We start from the raw sequence: 21,075 nt of genomic DNA, 5'->3' as shown, positions 1-21,075 counted from the left end.
GTTGTTCTGTTCTCTCTTCCGAGAGATTTATTGTTGAGTCTCTGGATCATGGCCGTTGATGAGATTATATGGCGCCAGGAGCAGCTTGTGAGGGTGACTGCCAAGCTGCAGGAAACAGGCGGAGGTGAGGGGAGATGACCCATTCCTGGTTCTGTTGAGCCTGGAGTTTTCAGTCATAAGTCCCACATACCAGGGTTTTTTCTGTGGATTCACCCATGGGTGAGGCTCATCTGTGGAGGGTGGTCATGAGCATGGTGGTGGTTGAGTTCTCAGGGTTTTGGCTGATGACCCCCAATATTCTTTTCTACTCAAATTTCTCCTACTCCAAACTTCTTGAGACCTTTCCATTTTCCTTCCCCATCATTTCCATTCCCTCATGAACAAGCAGAGACTCCAGGCCCTTTCATGTTCTTATGTCCTCAAAACCAAATTCAGTGGTCTTGCCTTCTGTGCCTTCATATTCTTGTGTTTGGCAAAATCTGACCCCAGAATTGCAGCCAGATATTTCTCTCATTTTACTTGAACTGTGTACCTAACTGCAGAAAATTCACATTGTCCTGCTTGTCTGTTTTTCATTTCTAATAGGATACGTATTTTTTTAAAAAGCTAAAGATTTTTCAAAAGAATTGAGCAGATCGAAGATAATTTTTCCATATTCCCAAACCCAATTATACAAACACGTACATATATGTCTCTCCACCTCTATACTTTTTATTGTGATGCCACGGACCAAGCCTATGGCCTCACACATGCAAGACCTGAGTTCTACTATTGAACATATCCCTGACCCCATTTCTCTTACCATTATCATCTTATATTAGTACAGTAAATGCGTGTACAGTAAGTATTAATACAGTAAAAAGGTAGCACAAACCAAACCCATTTAACTGTATGATATTAATGTGTAGAGCGATGATGTTTTACCAGATTCTGTATGGTCAGAATATGCCTATCTTCCACTCTCCTCATCCCCACTTTGCTCCAGACAGTGGCCTCCTTTCTCTTCCTTCACATGGTAGTTCATTGCTCTGGTTTTTGCATATTTATCGTCTTGACCTGTAATGCTCTTTATTTTTCCTTGTCTTATTCCTTCTCATCTTTGCAGACCCCACACACACATCTCCTCCTTAGAGAGAGTTTTCCATCCTCATCAAATGAACTTGATTCTCAATCTTTGGAAAGATTCCCGATATTCATGAGACCAACCCAGAATTTCCTGGCTCATTATTCTTTTCCCAGAGCCTAGCATAAGATCTAGCACACAGCTGAAATTTGATAATTATCGTTAATGGAGAAAGGAAAGAAAGGAGGAAGAAGGGAAAGGAAGAAGCCATGGAAAGTCTCTCTCTTCCTTTGTACTTTTCTCAGTCTGAGTACCATCACTTTCTTTTCATCATTTGAAGACTTTCTCCACTGGTCTGTTGTCCGTTCCTATACCAACACCATTCTGTTTTAATTACTATGATTGCCTTAAGTATGTTTGTCTGTAAGGCAGACAACACTTGTTTAACTTCTTGGTCCTTGCCCTTACTTATTTATTTTAGGATATTTTCCAAGTTACATACACAGAAAACTTGAGGTGGGTTATTTTTTTGCCCTACCGGGATTACAATAGACTACAGATCAATTTGGAAAGAAACTTAACCAAATTTCAGTTTACATTATGGAGTCTTATTACCCTATAAAAATAATATAAATTAATTATAATAATTTGGGGGGATGTTTGAGGTTACACCCAGCAGTACTCAGGATGGCAGTGCTTGGTGTGGACTATTATATGTGGTGGTGGGGATGAAACCAGGGTAAACTGCATGCAAGACAAGTACCTTAACACCTGTAATATCTCCCTGGCTTCATTAATTTCAATCTTCCTATAATTTCTCCAACAAATTTTATCATTTTTTAATTTAATTTTTATTATTGAGACACCATGAGGTACAGTTGTAGACTTACAAATTTTTGTGCTTGGGTTTCAGTTACAGTGCAAGTCCCTCATGAAAAAAATGATTAAAAAAGTAGACTATAGACCAAATTTTATCATTTTTTTCATGAGGGACTTGCACCGTAACTTTTATTAGATTTATTCCTAGGTATTCCACATTTTATTATGTACTTCTAAGTGAAACCACTTCTTAACAAAATAGGGGCTACCCCTAATCACTCAGGGGCCATATGTGCTGGAAAACAAATTTAGGACCTCACACATGCTAAGCACGTATTCCACCATTTGAGATAAGTATCAGGCTCTACAATCTTTTGTTTTATTGTCCTTTTCTGACTTTTTTATTTGCTAACATTTTGCTATTTAATCATCTTATATCCAGAAATTTCTTTTATTTGTTCTATTGATTTATCTCTATAATTTTAAATTGCTTAACACAATTATACTATATGCAAATTAGTTTTATTTCTTTTTTAATCCTTTTCCTTTTGGTTCCTTTTATTATGTTATTGTCTTGATTAGGACATTCAGTGCATCGCTCAAAGAAAGTGCTAATAGCAGACAACCTTGCTATTTTCCTGATCTCAGAAAATGCTTTCAATAATTCAACAAGTCTCATATTTGTGGCAGGTTTTTTGTTTTTAAGATTAAAGAAAAGAACACCTTTATCAGTTTACAAAGTTTTCTTTTGTTAAGAATATTTTATCATGAAAGAACATTTAATTTCATTAGGTAATTCTCCCATATGCATTGAAAATAATACTATGATTTTTTTCTTAATCTGCTAAGTGGTGAATTATATTAATTTCTTTCTAATGTTAAATAAACAACTTGGCATTCCCAGAATAAACCCAGCTTGATCAGGATATATATTTTTTACATTTTAGAAAATTAATTTTATTACATCTCTGCATCCAAATTGAGTAGTATTTGACCTAAATTTTCCTCACTTGCTTTGTGCAAGTCAAGTTTTAGTATTGAGGTATCAAGATTATGCTAATTTCCATAAAAAGAGGTGAGAAGTATTCCTCTTCTTCTGCCCCCAAGTCTTTGTTAAGACTGGAATTAATTGTTCCTTATCGACTTGGTAGAATTCATAGTAAAACCATGTAGATTTGTCTCTACTGCTCTATTTGTCTAAATGGTCACACTCTAGGCAGTTCTCTTTCTCTAATCAGTTTTGGTAAGTTATATTTTTTTTAAGATTTCTCCTTATCTAAGTTTTCAAGTCTTTGGTCATGAAGTTGTTATGTTCTGCTGCTATCTTTTAAGAGTCCATATCACCTGTACTTCTATTAACTTTTATTTTCTTTTTTTAAAAAAATAGTGTTTTATGCTTTCTCTCATCTTTTTTTATTAGTTTTGCCAAAGGTCAACAATTTAATTAGTCTTTTCAAAGAACCAACTTTTAGCTTGTTGATGCTATTTCATTGATGTTTTCTACTTCAATTGATCCTGAATCTTAACTTAATTATATCCTTCATCCCACATATTTTATTCTTCTCTAGTTTCTTCAGATAGAATTTTCAACCTATTTTCTTGTCCAATAAATTCATTTAAGACTTCAATTTCCTTATAAAAACTACCTTAACATGTAGAATTTTCCTTTTTGTTTGGTTCTAAATATTTTCTAATTTCAAATTTGGTTCATTCTTTGAACTTAAAGGTTAATTAGAAGAGTGATTCTTGATTTTGAAGTATGTTTGGTGGTTCTAGTTATCTTCATGCCATTGAGTTCTAGCTTAATTGTATTATAGTCAGAGAACTTACACTTGATGGTTTTAATGTTTTAAAGTCATTGGTAATTTCCTTTCAGCTCAGTATATTAAAAATGTTTCTTGTGGACATGAAAAAAAGTGTGTTTCCTGTCATTGTAGGATGCAAAACCTTACATATTTCCACTGGAGAGAGAAAGCTATTGTATGGTACAGATATTCTATATCCCTGCTTATTTTTGTCTTCTTATTCTAGCAATTACTGACAGGAGTGGTGTATAAAAATATCTCCACTTTGATTATGCCATGGTCTGTTTCTCCTCTCTTGAGGATGTGTTATTAAATGCATACATATTTTAAGGTGTTATATCTTCCCAGTAAAGCAAAACTTTTATCATTAAAAATTGACCTTCTTTACTCTAGAAATGCTTTTTTTGCCTTCAAAATTTCTTTCCCTGATATTAATTAAATAACCACACTTTTTTGGTTTAGAATGTTCCTATTACATCTTTATCCAGCTTTTATGTATCCTTAGGGTTTTTATAGATCTTTTTAAAATAGCAGTTAGATTTTAGGTTTTGATTCAGTTCTGACAATCCCATTTTTGTTTTTTTGACCAAAGTATTTAATCCACATTTGCTTGTAAATGTTAATCTGTTTGGGTATATATCTTTCTTTATATTTTAGACTCTCTGTGTGTTTCACCTGCCAGTATTTCTTTCTCCTCTTTCCTCTTATTTTGTGTTTTTGGTTTTCTTATTCCATCATCCCCCTTTAGTTTGAAAAGGAAACACTCTTTTTGTTATTTGGCAAGATACCTTCCAAATTACAGCAGGAATAGTTGACTTACATTCAATAAAATGTTACCTTTTTCCAAAACAACTTTGAACTCCAGTTATCTCTTTGTCAATTATTCTGAAGTTTTAAATAGTTTCAGGTGGTTGGGTTTTTGTTTGTTTTTTGTTTGTTTGCTTACTTGCTTGCTTGCTTGTTTTCTTTGGGGTGGGAAGATTGTGCCACACCCCACTGTGCTCAGGGCTGACTCCTGGCTCTGTGCTCAGGGATCACACCTGGCAAGGCTTGGGATACCATATGGGATGCCAGGGATTGAAAATCCGAGTCGGTTGCCTACAAGAGTCCAACCCGCTGTATTCTTTCTTTCTCTGAGCACTGACTAGTTGTTCTATTTGATCTTTTAAACCATATAACTTTATTTGAGACCAACAATTCTAGTTGTGCTGACAACCCCCAAAGTTCAGAAGCTTTGCCCCATTCAGGCCCATTTCTTCCTCTAGACACAGTCTGAGAGAGGTGGGAACTTCAGTTTGGACCTTTTAAAAAGCTGCTCTGACACTCGGGTTTTTTCCAGATTCTGGCTATATCTCATGGTGATCCAATAAAATTTATTTTAAAAATAAATAGATAAATCAAAAGCTGCTCTGCCACCTCTTGCCGAGATCAGGGCAACCTCCCAGAGCAGAAGTTCCCAAACTTATTTGACCTATTGTTACTGTCCCCTTTTCAGAAAAATAAATAAATAAATAATACCTAGAACAGTCCCCTGGAAATCTACCTCTTTAAGTGAACGCACAGAAAGTACCTGTCCCACCCCCCTCCCCAGCACCCTCTGGGAGGCGGTATGGCTCCCTCTGGGAAACACCACTGGGATTCCTCCTGCTTGTGAACAATGGGAGACAAAGGCGTGTTTTGAGGTCTGAACAGTCTCAGTGCTGAACAGTCCCATGCACCAGCACTGCTTAAAGCATAGGTGTTATCTGACATCTCCCTGGGCTGTATCCTGCAGAACTTCTTGTGCTCTATCTCCAGTTCACTAATTCATTCCTAAACTGCATCAAATCTGATGTGAGACTCTTCTGCAAACTTTTAAATGTTGTGCTCTATTTTTTCCCTTTCTAGAAATTTCATTTCTCCCTTCTATGAATGGTATGGTACCATTTCATTCTTGCTTACCATTCATATTTTTCCTTCTCAGTAGCACCTTAAAGTTTGTACTTTATCTCTTGATATATATCATATCTAATTATGCAGCCATCTTGGCTTGGCCATTTTATTGTCTCAAGAAACTTGAATGGCCATTTTGCGTGTTGCTGCCTCTCAAGGACACTGGGTACATGTGGGGGGGAGTTGCTTTGAAGCTTGGGGTGCAGGCTGGCTTCCGCAAAGATTGTTTTCATGTTCTTCTGCACCTTGCAGAATTGTTGTTAATTAAACCTCAGCTTGAAATACCCAGGTGGGCAGGCTCAGCTTCAATCTCCAACATCGTTTTGTGATGCCAAATTCTCAGTGTCAACTCTCTTCCCCCACTCCTTCCCCAAACCTGGTATCTGGCACCAATCACTTAATTTTCCTTGCTTACTTCTGGGTTTACTTCTGACTTGTATTTACATGGGGGAAAAGCTCTTTGGGATCTAATCTTAATAGGTGGAGAAATTCTTGTTAGCCTCTCTACCTTACTCAGCCTCCAGATATAATCCTCTTCCCATGCCTCGTGAGACCATTAATATCTGTATTCTCCAAGCACACCCAGCCCAGGCATTGCTGAAAATGAATCCTACTTAATTGGTTTTATTTTCAATTTTAAAACCCTATGCTCAAATTCACTCGGTTTTGCAAAATACAAATGTCTTCAGAGAAAACGCTGGCATTTCTGTTTATTTAATTTTTAGTAATTTTTTGTATGGAAGTGGGGAATCCATGAGGTGCCCAATATAGTCTCCCATATTGCCGGGTTTTCTGCTGATATTTTCACAAATACTAGGTCTGATGTATCACCGGTGGTGACTTCCTCAATAGAAGACAATTAGTACACTTACTTTTCACTAAACCTTTTAAATTAAAGCATCTTCATTCAAGTAGGTTGAAAGAAAAACCCTTAACTTGAAGGTTAGAAAGACAAATATATTCATGATGCCAACTTAGTTGGTTTCCCTCCAGTCTTTTCTCTCCTAAATAGAAGTTATATATATATATATATATATATATATATATATATATATATATATTTAAAAGAAATTAACTAGAAACATGGTTCCTTATTTGCAAAGAAATATTTAGCAGCAATTAAAAGCCACAGTGTATGAAGATTCTGTGAGTAGGCAAAGACTAGAGATTAATTGGATGGGAGGGATAAGTAGGGTACATGGGGACTTGAGAACCCTAGACACAGGTGAGGGTGTCCCGCGCCCTCCTCAAACTACACATTCTAGGCGTCAGCAAGAGCCAGGAGCTCATGCACACCAGAGCCCAACTGCAGAACCTGTCTGACTATATGATGACTGCCTGACTCACAGCAGGCGTCCCCAACTCCAGCTCTCTAGAACAGATTAGACCTTTATTTAAAAGCAGCAAACGAATTAAGAGCAGACAACTTAATTCATGACCTGTAATGACAGTTGTACACAATTTGTTTCTTTCTAGTTTAACATCAGCCTAATTAATCATGAACAACAATAAACTGCCAGCCAGGGGGTTTCTAATATTTCTTTCCAAACCTCCCCCCGCCCCCAGCCCTTCAACCAAGAATCCTTAGCTAGTTGTAATCAGGCAAGAATCCCTGGCTCCCGTGTCCGTGGCATGGCATGTTCGCTTGCTGAACGTAGTTGTGTCTCAGCCTCTGTTACAGGGTGGGAAGATATTCCCAAGTGTCCAGACCCTAATCCAGCCTTGGCTTTTGCTCACTCCCAGGACTGACTGGGAGAATGGAGACTTTTATCAATCATGTTGCCAAGGAGACTTAGTGACCTCCTAATCTCCTCCATCTAGTTCCAAATGCTCCCTTTTCATTATTGTTTGTCAGCTGCCACTATGTCGAGTGTTTTAAGCTCTGCTTCAAACTAAGAAGAGTGAATTTTGGAGTAGGTCTAAAGTAAGTAGCCCTTCCATGCTCCCCCATCATACAGCAAAATGGAGACAGTACATCCTGTGCAAGAGGATTGCCCCCTCCCTCAGACTCTGCTCCCTGCTCTCTGGGGGATCAACCTGTGGCTGCACTGTCCTGTCCTGTTCCATTCTGTGTTGTGCTGCAGGCACCTATACCAGAGCCTGGCTCTCAGTTAAACACCCAGTGAGAGCTAAGCCCAGAGTTTCTTTCTAAGTAATCAGAGAACCACAACAATGTATTTTTAATATTTCCTGTGGGCAGCAGGGTCTTCCCAAGTCATGCTCAGGGAGGCCGGGTATCACTCCTAGTGACTCTAGGCTAGTGGATCTATACTAGGGTCAGGGATGAGACAGCTCTCTGGTCTTGTAGTGTCAGAGATGATGAGCCCCGTCCAGTGGGGTTTGTGGTCCCCCAGAGCCACACCCAGCTATGCTGAGGGACCATGTGATGGTCAAAATAAGGTCAAGTGCAATATAGGCGCACATCTTAACCGCTGCATGATCTCTCCAGTCTCATGGGGGCGGAGGGGGGCATTTTAGCAGTGCTCAGGCACTATTCCTGTTTCTGTGCTCAGGAGCAACCACTGGTGGTTCTTGAGAAACTCTGCGTGGTATATGTGATTGAACTATATTGGCCTCATGCAAGGCAAGTGCCTAACTCACTGTATTATCTCTCTGGCCCCAGACCTATATTTTTATAAATATCTTCACTCTCTGACCCCCAGACCTATAATTTTACAAATATCTTCACATAGGGTACTTTTGCTCTCCTTGTGGAATTCAGTACCTTCGGGTTTGCATTGAAGACTTGAAGAGCTCTGGTTTCTGTCACTAGTTTGCCTACACATCTGTCAAGCTAGCACACATTGCCATGAGCATATAGACTGGCATCCAATGAGATGTGGCATTTCATTGGTTCATTAAATAAAGATGTAAATGCTAGGTCCATGAAATCTTAAAAGCCTGTGGTTCCTGGGATAGTGTTGGCACTCGAATTGTACATAGCCCTCAGAGGAGAAAAGCCCTTCGAGACAGGGGTTTATCAAATGCAGTGGAGTGTGTCATTCCACAGACATTAGCTTCTGTTCAAGTCCACTCTGTTACCTGTACCTCATTCAAGGCTACTTAACAGGAACTCTATCCCCTCCCTAGAAGAGACCTTTCAGGAGGTCTCTGTACTGGAGCAGTCTATGTGGCTAAAATACCAGCCCACTGAAAACCTTTCTCTTGGCTACAATTCAACACTCACAGTGATACATGGGGACAATGGAGGGCAGTCATCTTCCTGTGATGGGAAGAAAGGTGTCTGCAGGGCCTTCTGGAAAGAATCTATCTGAATGGGAGGCATTACCTCATGTTTTCCCCAGACCTTTGGTTGCCTCCAGGACCCAATTGATCCAGCCTTGTGTGGGTGGTATTGTGGTGGGCATAGCTGCCTTTCAATTGATCCAGCCTCTGTATCTCTGCAGCTACGGGTCTTTAAGCTGGCCAAGTCCTGGCCTACCCTAAACACGCTCATCAAGATCATTGGAAACTCAGTGGGAGCGCTGGGGAACCTCACCTTCATCCTGGCCATCATCGTCTTTATCTTCGCTCTGGTGGGCAAGCAGCTCCTTGGAGACAGCTATAAGGAGAGAGGGTACAAGATTGTTACCTCCAATGAGCCCGCACCACGCTGGCACATGAAGGACTTCTTCCACTCTTTCCTCATTGTCTTCCGGATTCTCTGCGGAGAGTGGATTGAGAACATGTGGTCATGCATGCAAGTGGGCCAGCAGTCGATCTGCGTCGTCCTTTTCCTGATGGTGATGGTGCTGGGGAACTTGGTGGTAAGTGCGTAACGCCCAGGAACGGGTCTCCTGGGCAAATGGTGCAGAGCCTCTGATGGTTCTAAAGGAAGTTGACATTGTGCATCTCGATGTCCATGTTGCCATCACAACTTTTTGATCCTGGGGGACTTGGGCTAAGGTCACACTTTGCAATCCTGTGGGACTCAAGCTAAGAACTGGCCCTTCTGGAGGCAGCCTGGCTTGTTGGAATGGGCCCAGATGGTCGCCCTCCAGCTCCACCATTAGCAAATCTGGTCGAGTCTGCCCAGGAGACAATCTCCCTGAGCTTTAATTTCCTTAAAATTAAGAGAATCGTGTTCACTCTGGGTTTATGGGGAGAATTCATTTCCCGGAGAGGACACATGTAAATTGCCCAGGAGTGGCCAAGGCAGGGACTCAATAAATGGGAGCTATTCCTTATGCTGCAGGAAATTCCCACAGCTGCTTCAGGGGACCTCAAAGGGCGTTTCCCTCCAGAAAGTAAGATACAATAGATATCTCCAAACCCCACAGTTTCTTGGGAGAGAAGCAGGATCATGGACACTATCCAAAGAGCCAACAGTAATAACAAACCCCCTCCCAGGTATGACAGGAAGCCTTCCTGCAAATCGCCCCCTCTGCCCCTTTTCTGCCCTTGGCCTCCCATTCTGGCAGTCTTTGTTCTCCCAGCATTGGTTGGTGGGGGACAACAACTGGCAGGTAGCCAGGTGGCCTTCCAGAAGCCCCCATCATCACTCTGGAAATGAATTGACTTAGGTTCTTTCCGCATCCGAGTTTTGCAGACCAGAGAAAGCTAAACCAAGAGAGCAGAGGAAACACCAAGCTCAGTCATGTCCCAGTCTTCCTTGCACTGGTCCCCGAGCTGGAGGTGACTTCCACTCACATTCCTGGGGAGGTTCAGGCAGAATCAACCTTCTTCCAGGCTGAGCTCACCATCCCCACAGGCCCCAGCTGGGAAGTTGACCTCTCTGAGTCCTCCCACATCCCATGCATCCCCATCCCAAAGGGAGCTCCTGAACCCCAAAGCAGCAAGAAGACCTGAGCCCAGGAGTCCAGTCTGAGGGCAGACACAGATCTTTGTTGGATGAGAGTAGTTCCCAGCCAGGCCACACCTGCTCCTCTCTGACTGTCCCTTGCATGACAGGGGTGACGCCCTCTCAGGTGGAGAATATGCTGCCCAAGGCTGGTTGACAAGTGGCAGGTTCATCTCTGGTCATAGGGGTAGGAGAGCATCCTGACTGCAGAGAGTGATGCCAGAATATAGTCCTGCTGTCCAGCTGCCAACCAAATGTGCTGGCTTGTGGGTCCCTTTATCCATGGACCACTTCTCCCTCCCCTTCCTTCTCTCCAGGTTCTCAACCTGTTCATCGCCCTGCTCCTGAACTCCTTCAGCGCTGACAATCTCACGGCCCCAGAGGAGGATGGTGAGGTGAACAACTTGCAGGTGGCCCTGGCCCGGATCCAGGCATTTGGTAGTCGAACCAGGAAGGCCCTTTGCAGCTTCTTCAGGAGGCCCTGCCTGCTGCCCCAGTCCAAGGCAGAGCCCCACGAGCTGGTGGTAAAACTCCCCCTTTCCAACTCTAAAGCGGACAACCACATCCCACGGGAGCCTCCGAAGGAGTCCAAGGATGAGCTCACTGACTTCATCACTAATGCGAATGTATGGGTCTCTGTGCCCATTGCTGAGGCTGAATCTGACCTCGAGGACCCGGAAGAAGATGATGAGGATGTGCAGAGCTCTAGGCAGGAAGTGATGCCCTCAACGCAGGTGAGTGCATTACAAAAATATTTTTTAAAAAGGGTTGGGGTGGGGCAGGCAATTGGTGGAGGAAAATGGACAGTGGTAAAGGAATCAGTTTGCAACACTGTATGCCTAAAGCCCTATCATGAATAACTTTATAATTTCATGGCAACTAAATTTAAAAATTAATTATTTTGTTTTAAAAAAGCCAATCAAATGGACAGCCAGTAAAACACAAGGGGGAAGGGAATGTAGGTAAGTGGTCTCCTGCTGACCAATACCATGGACAAGCAACCACAGGAAGAGTGATACAGGGCCAAGGGAATGAAGAACAAGAGATTAGGACTCAGTAGGTCTTGCACAGTCTGACAGAAATCCCCCAGGGAAATGCTCAAAGGAGTACTTGCTTTGAGAAAGTACAAGCCATGCCCAGCCTTCCCTGTGGGGTTGGCATTGCAATCCTAGTAGGAAAATTCAGAATTCCCCAAGGAAGCCAGGAGCAGGGTCCATACTGAAGCCTCAACCTGCATTGAGGTATATTTGCTTTTGTTTTGTTTTGTTTTGTTTTGTTTTGTTTTGGTTTGGTTTGGTTTGGTTTGGTTTGGTTGGGAACCACACCCAGCAGTGTTCAGTTTACTCCTGGTTCTGTGCTCAGGGATCACTCCTGCTGGTGCTCAGGAGACCATATGTGGTGCTGGAATCAAACCCAGGTTGGTCATGTACAAGATTTACCTCCTGTGCTATTTCTCCAGCTCTGTGAGGCAACCTTCTACACTGTGGCCTTCCCCAGATTCTGTGCATATGCAGCTAATGAGATTCCTCGAAGAACAGGATGCTGCATGAGAATTAGGCTCAGCTCATCTCCCCCCACAGCCTAAGGAGTCCTGATCATTCCATAACTCACTTACCCTTTTCATGGCATGGAGTACACAGAGAAATGACACTCATTCCTTTGGCCCTGAAGAATATCAAGTATATTTTAGCCTGTACACACGTATGTTGTAAATACTTTGCACAGGCACAGACTTCCTTAAGCTGATTGGGTCTCCCTGGAGAGTCTCTTTTTATAGACACAGACCTCTGGACAGCATGGGGAGGCAGGGGGGTTCCCCATGGCACAGGCTGGGCTACTGGCCAGGCCCTTAAGTGGTCTGAGTCTATAGCTTTTCCATAGCCTTTGTCCCCTGCAGCTGTCCCCAACTGTGTCCTAGAAGAAGCCACTCTCAGCTGCCATATTTTACATGCCTTTGACAGGGAGACTTTTGGGGGGCAGGTCTTCACATCCCCTGAGTAAAGGACACAAACCCTGTGAAAGCTGTCTCCACTCAGAGGAACTTCCGGTGGTGGAAGGGATTTATTTTATTTTATTTTATTTTATTGAATCACTGTGAGATAGTTACAAGCTTTGATGTTTGGGTTACAATCACACAATGATCACACACCCATCCCTCCACCAGTGCACATTCCCTACCACCAATATCTCCGGTATACCCCCCATTCCCACCCTCTCCCTGCTTCCATGGCAGACAACATTTCCCATACTCTCTACTTTGGGGCATTATGGGCTGCAATACAGACACTGAGAGGTTATCATGTTTGGTCCTTTATCTACTTTCTGCACACATCTCCCATACCGGTCGGTTCCTCCAGCCATCATTTTCTTTGTGATCCCTTCTCTATTCCAGCTTCCTTCTCTCCTTTGCTCATGAGGCCGGCTTCCAGCTATGGAGCAATCTTCCTATACAGGAGGGATTTTGAGGGACTCCAGACAGTCAAGTTAACTGCCATTCTGGAACAGGAATAATGATCAGGGCTAACATCTGCAGAGTCGAGCTTTAGCATGAGCATCAGAACACCAGGGCAAAGCCCATCCTACCTTCTCAGGTTGGCAGATGGGGAAAATGAAGATCAGAAGTGAAATAGCTTGCTGAAGGCCACCGCTTTGCAAGCAATGGAGCCCAGAGTCAAAGCAGGTCTATCTAGCTATGGAGCCTCCAAGCTCATGTCCAACATGTGGGCGGTGCTTGCATGTATGTGTGAATCATGTATGTGTGTATATGAGCTGCATATAGTAGGTCCTTGGCTCTGGCAGACCGTGATATGTATGCATGCATGATCTCTTCCAACTTAGAAGCAGTCTGCTGAGGATGGGTCCCCAGTGGGGACGGTGTCTCAGGAGCCAGAGGTGCTGCCTCAAGCCAAGACCTGTGAGGACCCCCTGACGCCTAAAAGCCCAGACTTCAGAACATCTTCTGAGGATCTGGGTTCGTACCTGGGTGAGAAATGGAAGAGCAGGACCGCAGAGGCCCCTATTGAGGTACATATGTGAGATCACATTGGGGACAGGGGTGGTTTAAGAGCACCAGGTTTCAGGGCGTAGTGGGGCTGGAGGATCGCTAGGGTAAAATGCTAGAGACCCCCTTAGCCACACCACCTCACTCCTCTCCTGGAGACTCTTGAGAGTCCCACCTTGTCCTGGGCAGCTCATCCACATGCCTCTGGCTGGGGTCCTCAGAACCAAGTCCTCACTAAGCCAGCTTGCCTCTTGGGTGTCTTCAAGGAGATACTGCTTGTCAAGAGGTTCACTCCTGCCTGAAATGGAATAAATGCCCAGAAAGTGACAGTCAGGGAAAAAAGGAGACAAAAGACAAAGCTAGGAGAACAGTAAATATCTTTGATAGCCGACAGATAAAAGCCAGTATGGTTAACAGCCTGGGTGTGGAGGTCTCCCTGCAGCCCCCGCTCTCTGCTGTCACTCGAGCCCTCCTCTGCAGCCCCAAGCCTGAGTTGCTGGTGAGAGCTGCCTGCCTGTCGGTGAGCGGGTACTGACAGCCTCACTCCAGTGGGAGGAAGAGGTGGCGGGTGGCAATCGCTTACAGGAGGGAAAATAAACTTGCTTGTCTTCCCTGAAGGAAACAAGCCTAGGGGCTCAAGTGATAGTACAGCGGGTAGGGCATTTGCCTTGCACGCGGTTGACCTGAGTTTGATTCCCAGCATCCCATAAGGTCCCCTGAGCACTGCCACGGGTACTTCCTGAGTGTAGAGCCAGGAGTAACCCCTGTACGTGGCCGGGTGTGACCCCCTCCAAAAAAAAAAAAAGAAAGAAAAAAAAATCTATAGGGAAAAAGGTGCCCATACCGATGTGGTGGTTTGGGGACCACTGAATTCAGTGTCGCTTGACATCTGATCACTCCACTGGGACCAGCTCTGGTCATGGCTCTGCCAAGGAGGAGAAAATTCAGGGTCTACATTATCAAGCCGGGCAGCAGAAGCAAAAGCAGCTACTGACCCTGTTACCCAGGCCAGGATAACCAGGAATAAAAAAGAGGACAGCCAGGATCTGGGGTCCCTGGGAGAATGCGAGCCACCTGGTCCCCTGGTTGGGGGCAGGCAGCCACCTTCTTCCTCATCAGATGGTTTTCCTGGTACAGAACAGATGGGGGTTGTGTTGATGTTGTTGTGTTGCTTTTGTTTGTGTTTGTGTGGTTTTATTTTGTCCCTGACCTTGGTCAGGCAAGGAGGGGCCTGACAGTGACAGATGAGGACCCACCCCACCATTTGGGTCCATTAGCCTCGCTATCGGGTTTCCTAATAGAAGAGCGGCTTCAACTCCTAATTGAATTCATCTGGAGACATAGGGCTGGCCTTGCCGTTCAGGCAGCAGGGCCCCAGCAGCTTTGCTCCATGATTAAATATTCAAGCCCAGCAAATGCTGAGAGTCTTTATGGGTGTAATTATGGTGTCTCGGGTCACTGCCAACCTTCCATCAGGGGCCTGGAGCTTTCAAGCCATGCGCGGTGAACTCTGTTGTGCTGGGTCTCAGCTGAACACCAAACATATGGCGGGGGGGGGGGGGGGAGGGCTTAGGGGTAGTCCTGAGAGGAGAGGGACTCTCCCTGACACCCCCACCCCCCAGCCCTGTTGGTGTTGCCATGGGAATGGCCCATGGGGGGCTGGGCTCACTGCTCTGGGCTTGGCCCTGCAGGGGGCAGACGACACCAGCTCCTCCGAGGGCAGCACCGTGGACTGTCGGGATCCAGAGGAGATGCTGAGGAAGATCCCAGAGCTGGCTGAGGACCTCGAGCTGCCAGACGACTGCTTCACAGAAGGTAGAGGGGCCGACATGCACCTGGTCCCGCTGACCTGCATGAGGGCCCCACTGCAGGTCAGCAAGCAGACATCTGGATTCTTCAGTGTTCAGTGTGCAGGGCCCAGCCCAGGGATCCACAGGAGGCAGACCCTGAGAGCCCTCATTGGCCCAACATCAGGACTGAGGGCCCACATCTGACACAACTCACCACATCTCAGTAGATGTAGCTGGGCCTCAGGGGTGCCAGATACCATCAACAGGCCTTATGCTTTTCTCATCATTCTCCAGGGCACTGACCAGGTTGAAGAGGAAAGAGAGTCACTGGCATCGCTGCTCTTGGCTTGACACATAAAGATCCAAAAGATGGCCAAGAGCATCTGTGTGTCCCTCAAGTTTGGGGAGATTTCTTAAAGAGCTTTTGGGGGCCAGGAAGACGGTATCTCAAAGTGCTGGCCCAGCAACCACTTGGCTATGAGTTTGAGCACTGGTGCCCCCCACATGTGCCAAGGGGCTCCTGATAGCCCGACTGCCTGGGAATCCCAGTTAGAGTGGGAAAAAGTATAAATTGAACCTTTACTCTTTTTTTCATAAATGTTTACAGTGGCAGAGTTCTATAGCAATATACAATAAAGGAATAAAGAATTCATGCTCTAAATTAAGAAAAAATTAAAAATCCACATCTAGGGACTGGAATGATAGCACAGCGGGTAGGGTATTTGCCTTGCACACCTCTAACCTGGGTTCAATTCCCAGCATTCCATATGGTCCCCTGAGCACTGCCAGGAGTAATTCCTGAGTGCATGAGCCAGGAGTAACCCCTGTGTATCACCAGGTGTGACCCAAAAAGAAAAAAAAAGTTCACATCTTTATCAGGATTCTGATTCCACATGACTCTCTCCTATCTTGGTGGTAGCCCTTCGACTAAGAGCAGACTGGGGACCACACCAGGTTGGGCCTCCCCGCTGGGGGAATCCTATTCAGCTCCCCGAGATGGCGGGCCAAGGATGGACCTCTTGTGTCTGGTGCAAGAAGAAAGAGAGTTGGTGAGGGCATCAGAGCAGGCACAGAGCAGAGGATAGGAAGAAATTCTTGAGGATCAGGGTGGAGAGGCTTCTCTCATCTTCCAGGAGAGAAGGTCTCTGCAAACGGTTGGTGAGTGGATTTCCCAAAATGGAGGTGTCCTTGCCCTTCTAGCCGCCCTTCTTGCTCTAGACCTTGCTCACCCTGGCGCCCCTCTCCCTACAGGCTGTGTCCGGCACTGTTCCTGGTGCCAAGTTGACACCACCAAGTCCCCATGGGCCACGGGCTGGCAGGTGCGCAAGATCTGCTACCGCATCGTGGAGCATGGCTGGTTCGAGAGCTTCATCATCTTCATGATCCTGCTCAGCAGTGGAGCACTGGTAAGGAGCACTGGCCCCAAGACCCCTCAGTTAGGGGCGCCCATAATCCAAAGGCTCTGGAGCTGCATCAGCACCACCCTCGCCCTGTTCCTGTGTGACTCCTTAGCTAGTTTCTCCTGTGGGTGGAAAGAAGCCTAGTGCAAGGGTCTGAGCAGCAGGGCACAGCAAGCAAGTAGCCCTGTTGATGGGGAAACTGACTCTCTAGATGTCCACAAATATGCAGGTTGGCTAAGCCTCACTTGGCTCTCACTGGACCCCAGAGCCCGCTCCTAAGCCCCCTTCTGAGATCCCAAGTGCACTGGCCTTTGAAAGCCCAGTACAAAAAGGACTGTGTTCCCTGGCCTCGTCCAGCTACCTACAGACACCCCTAATCTTCATTAAAGGCACAGTTGCCACAACAGTACTTCTGGGCGCGTGTAATAGTGCAGCATCTTGTTGGGTAGCTCTGGGGTGGTGCTCAGGGGTCTGCATTTCTATCAAGCTCCCAAGGATGCTGCTGGTTCATGGGTGCATAGATACTCAGAATTTGGAGGCTCAGTCTAAGTCCCTTGCTGTGAGTCCAGGAAGGCTGATTCTCTGTGCTAGATCTGGGGGTCACAGGACCATCTCAACTGTCCTCCCAGGATAGGAGGTATAGGCCCAGGAAGGGACATATCATCCTCCCCCACATTGTTTCCATTTCATGGGTGAGTTCATTGAGGCCCAGAGATACATCGTATCTGGGGTTTCCCCCAGGGTCCCTACATGTGAGTTAGGGAGCATTAGAGCCCCACTCCCCTGATTCATGGATCCATGAGTTTTATTTCCTCATCTTGCTCCTTGTGTGACATGGAAACCATTCATTTACTAAATATTCAGGAAGTCCCTGAAAAGCCACCTTTCCTGGGAAGGTCATGGAGAGAGTCCAGGTGTGGCCCCAGTCTTGGGCATGAGAAGGTAAGGTCTGAGATGAGGGAAGGGAGCAACGCCAGCAAGGGTGCAGCAGGTAGGAAGGAGGCAGCTGCCAGCTGGGGAGAGCAGAAGTGAAGGGAAGCATCTAAGGTGTCCTCTTGTCCCTGGCCATGGCGATGAAAGTCCACCTGGATGGCTCAGAACATTGCTGGACATAGAGACCACAGTCCAGGGCAGGAGGAGGCTGAGGGTGCTTCCTGCACACCTCCACACCCTTGCCCTCCTACCAGGCTTCCTCATGAGCCGTGTTGCTGCTGCCGTTGCCTCCTTGGCTCCTGTCTTTCCCCTGGGCCCTCCCTCCTCCACTCCCACTCCCCTTCCCTCCTCTCTCCACACCCCAGCTGCTCCCCTCTTCTCCCTGCGGGAGTGCTCATCCTGGCCAGCTGCAGGCCCCATCCCAACCCGCACTTCCCCATCTCCTTCCCCAAGAGACTGAGCAGGCTGGCACCAAATTTAGTCTTCCTTATGCTTTTACTCTGAGTACTTTTTAAAAAATAGCATGAGTTTTCATCTGACAAAGGAAAGTGCAAAAAGGAAACAACTGAAGAAAAAAAAAACCCTTTGAAAATGATGAGAAAATGCAGAGAGAAAAAAAAGCTCTCCCATTTCCCTATCACTCAGAGTCTCACTTTGGAAACATTTTTCAATACTTCCTTCCCATCTTTTCATGCATAGAAGACATCAATATTATAGAAGCGAGACCACATCCGTGTGTTCTGTGATTTCTCAGTCAACTTGCTTATTAAATATGTTCTTAGTATCTTGGTCCCTGGCCAGGGGGTATGCCCCTGTAAAACTGTGCCACCACATACTTCATTGGTACCCATGTTGACTTCGAGTAGGCCTGGACACCCTCACTGTTTTGCAGTGTCTGGCTTAGGACTGGGACCGGAAGCAGGAGTCCCTGTGGGGGCAATTTGTGGAGGGTGTGCTCTGAGCATTGCTTGTGAGGCAGACAGGACAATTCAGAAAAGGGAGCTAAAGAGAGGCATGGATTCTGAGGCACTCCAGTGCCAGCCTGATTCTCCCAGAGGAAAGGGAAGTATTCCAGAGTTGCAAGCAGCCATCCTTCACAGCAGCTGGCAGGGAGGAGGCACCCACAGCATCCAGGGTCCTTAGGATAAATTCCTAAGGCTGCATCTCTAACACCTTTGATTCACTTACCAACTGACTCCCAAAGACAGAACCGCTCTGTGCTAGCCCCTATGTCTGAGAGTAGCTGCGTCTCTGTGATACCACTCACAAGGGGCTCCCCACCCCATCCCGACCCATTCTGCTTCATCCTCCCCAACCTGATAAAAGTGACAATCACTTTTCCTCTGAATTTTCCTGAATGCTCGTGAGACAGAATATTCTTTTCCCGGGGTTCATAGGTGAACCTTACTCTCATTGTTGTGAGCTGCCTGGGCACGTTCTTGGAGTCTTTTATTTTAAAATCTCGTCACTGTTAGCATCCTTTGGTTCACTTCCAAAATTCAGTTCTAGAAAATATCCTTTCTCATTTGCCTTCTGCTCCCCAGAAAAGTGTAAGCAGAACTGTGTGTCCCCCCTCCCATTGACCCTGAAGAAGTTATGGGGGGTTATGTCTCATAGTGCAGTGCCTCCTCCCTTCCCCAGAACAGAGAAAACAGAATGACACAGGGAAGCTAGTGACCAAAGCCCTCCCAGGGGCTGAAGGAAGAGTGGTGAGTGCCATCCCCTGGGCCCTGTGCATTCCACTAGCCTGCCCTTCTGCTTGCTCCCTTCCTCTCAGGCCTTTGAAGATTATTACCTCGACGAGAAGCCCAATGTGAAGGCGTTGCTGGAATACACCGACCGGGTGTTCACCTTCGTCTTCGTGTTTGAGATGTTGCTCAAATGGATGGCCTATGGCTTCAAGAAGTACTTCACCAATGCCTGGTGCTGGCTGGACTTCCTCATCGTGAATGTGAGTTGGCCCAATGTGCACATCTGGCCTGGTTGTCCCCTACCTCTACCCCCTTACCGGATGGCTGCAGCTTAGTGCAAAGGAAGATCGGAGGCCCTGGTCCTCAAGGAAGGGCCTCTTCATGGAAAAATCGGGAGTCCTTAGCTGTGGGGCTGAGACTAGCTCTCCACATTTGTGACTGTGAAGACCCAGGCATTCCCCATTCCAGGTACAATGGTGCTGGTTAGGTGAGGCCTCAGCTTCTGGCCTCAGTCCATGGTACAGAAACTGCCCCTCACGGTATTTGATACCTGAACTATTTAAGGCTTTTAGGCTCTGTCATCCACTGTGAGGACACACAAGGAGCAAAGAATCTTCCCACCTGCTGACTGGGGTCCTCAGCCCTGTAATCGTCTGAAGGGCTTTAACAAGTCTCACTGGGCCCAGAGATTCAGGACCCATTGTGTAGGTTCCAGGCATCAGAGTTAAACGAACATTCCTAGCCATGCAGGAGTTCAGTCAAGATGGAGAAGTGCCAAGCTTAGGATATGTGACCCACTTCTCTTCAGGTCCATGAAAGGGCAGAGAGTCCCTGTGGGGTTGGGGTTGGGGGTGAACTCATGTGTCCAGACTCCTCCTAACCTGTGCACACTGCACCCTGCATTCAGGAGGGCTGGTTAGTCCCTGATATGAGACATGTGCAAGGAGCCTTGCAGCACTCCTAAGAGCCTATGAACCTCCCCTCAAAAGCCAGGCATGAGCGACCCTGGCTCAGCCCCTCCAAGTCCTCCAATGCCCTCTTGGCTCTCAAATGGCGTGTTCACTTGCTGCACAGGGGAGAGTCCCTGCAAGCAGGGGGAGGCACGGGTTTTTGTTTGTTTTTTTGGTTTGTTTTGGTTTGGTTTTTTTTTTTTTTTTTGCATCCCTCACTCTCACAGCCACTGTCTGCATTTGGTGCTTGCCTCCCGCAGCTATACAAGTTCCAGGAGAGAACTTTCTACCCCACCCCTTGTGTTGGCAGGTTCTCCCCAGATGCTCAGCATACTCTGTTTTCCTCTTTCCTGATATACTAATGTGCTGGCATTGTCAGTCGCTGAGCCAGGGGGATTAGCTGCAAGGCCTGAAGTCTGAAACACAGGTGATAATTTTGTTCCTGTAAAAGAGTTATTCATCAGTGAAAGGACAAAGATTGCTCTGACTACATACTTCTGTCAAGGGCACAGTCCCTCCTGCTTCTATCTCACTCAGTTCAATGTGGATGACCTACAGTAGTCACTCAACCTGCCCCATTCATCCTTCTACTAATTCTCCCTTCTGACCATCCTTTTCTCCTTCCACACATCTTTCATCTATTAAACCATTCTCGCTTCCTTTCAAATATTCACCCATAAACTTCTTCCATTTTTCCTTTCTACCCATCCTTTCCTTTCATGCCTATTCATTCATCCCAACCTTCCTTCCATACATTCATCCATTTTGTCTTTAACAATCTCATACTTCTCTCTTTTGGTTCATCCTTCAAGCCATTATGTGAGCTTCTAGTCATTCATCCATATTCCTTCCATCCAACCATTTATTTATTCCTTCTTCCTTTATTCCTT

The 21,075-nt window shown here is 45.8% G+C and overlaps 1 protein-coding gene across 1 annotated transcript in view; it reads left to right on the top strand.

Moving 5' to 3' along the window:
* The window catches only part of SCN10A (sodium voltage-gated channel alpha subunit 10), a 103,250-nt gene that overhangs the window by 54,938 nt on the left and 27,237 nt on the right, over window positions 1-21,075 (top strand). Inside the window, exons 14-19 of the mRNA XM_056129346.1 lie at window positions 9,027-9,386; window positions 10,738-11,154; window positions 13,307-13,444; window positions 15,113-15,236; window positions 16,463-16,617; window positions 19,322-19,495. Of these exons, the coding sequence (XP_055985321.1) occupies window positions 9,027-9,386; window positions 10,738-11,154; window positions 13,307-13,444; window positions 15,113-15,236; window positions 16,463-16,617; window positions 19,322-19,495 (1,368 nt within the window). The remainder of the gene's footprint in view (window positions 1-9,026; window positions 9,387-10,737; window positions 11,155-13,306; window positions 13,445-15,112; window positions 15,237-16,462; window positions 16,618-19,321; window positions 19,496-21,075) is intronic.

This window comes from Sorex fumeus, unplaced genomic scaffold (genome assembly GCF_029834395.1).
Source record: "Sorex fumeus unplaced genomic scaffold, SorFum_2.1 ptg000072l, whole genome shotgun sequence".
NCBI lineage: Eukaryota > Metazoa > Chordata > Mammalia > Eulipotyphla > Soricidae > Sorex > Sorex fumeus.
The sequence above is the reverse complement of the archived record's forward strand: the minus strand, read 5'-3'. Positions and strand labels throughout refer to the sequence as shown.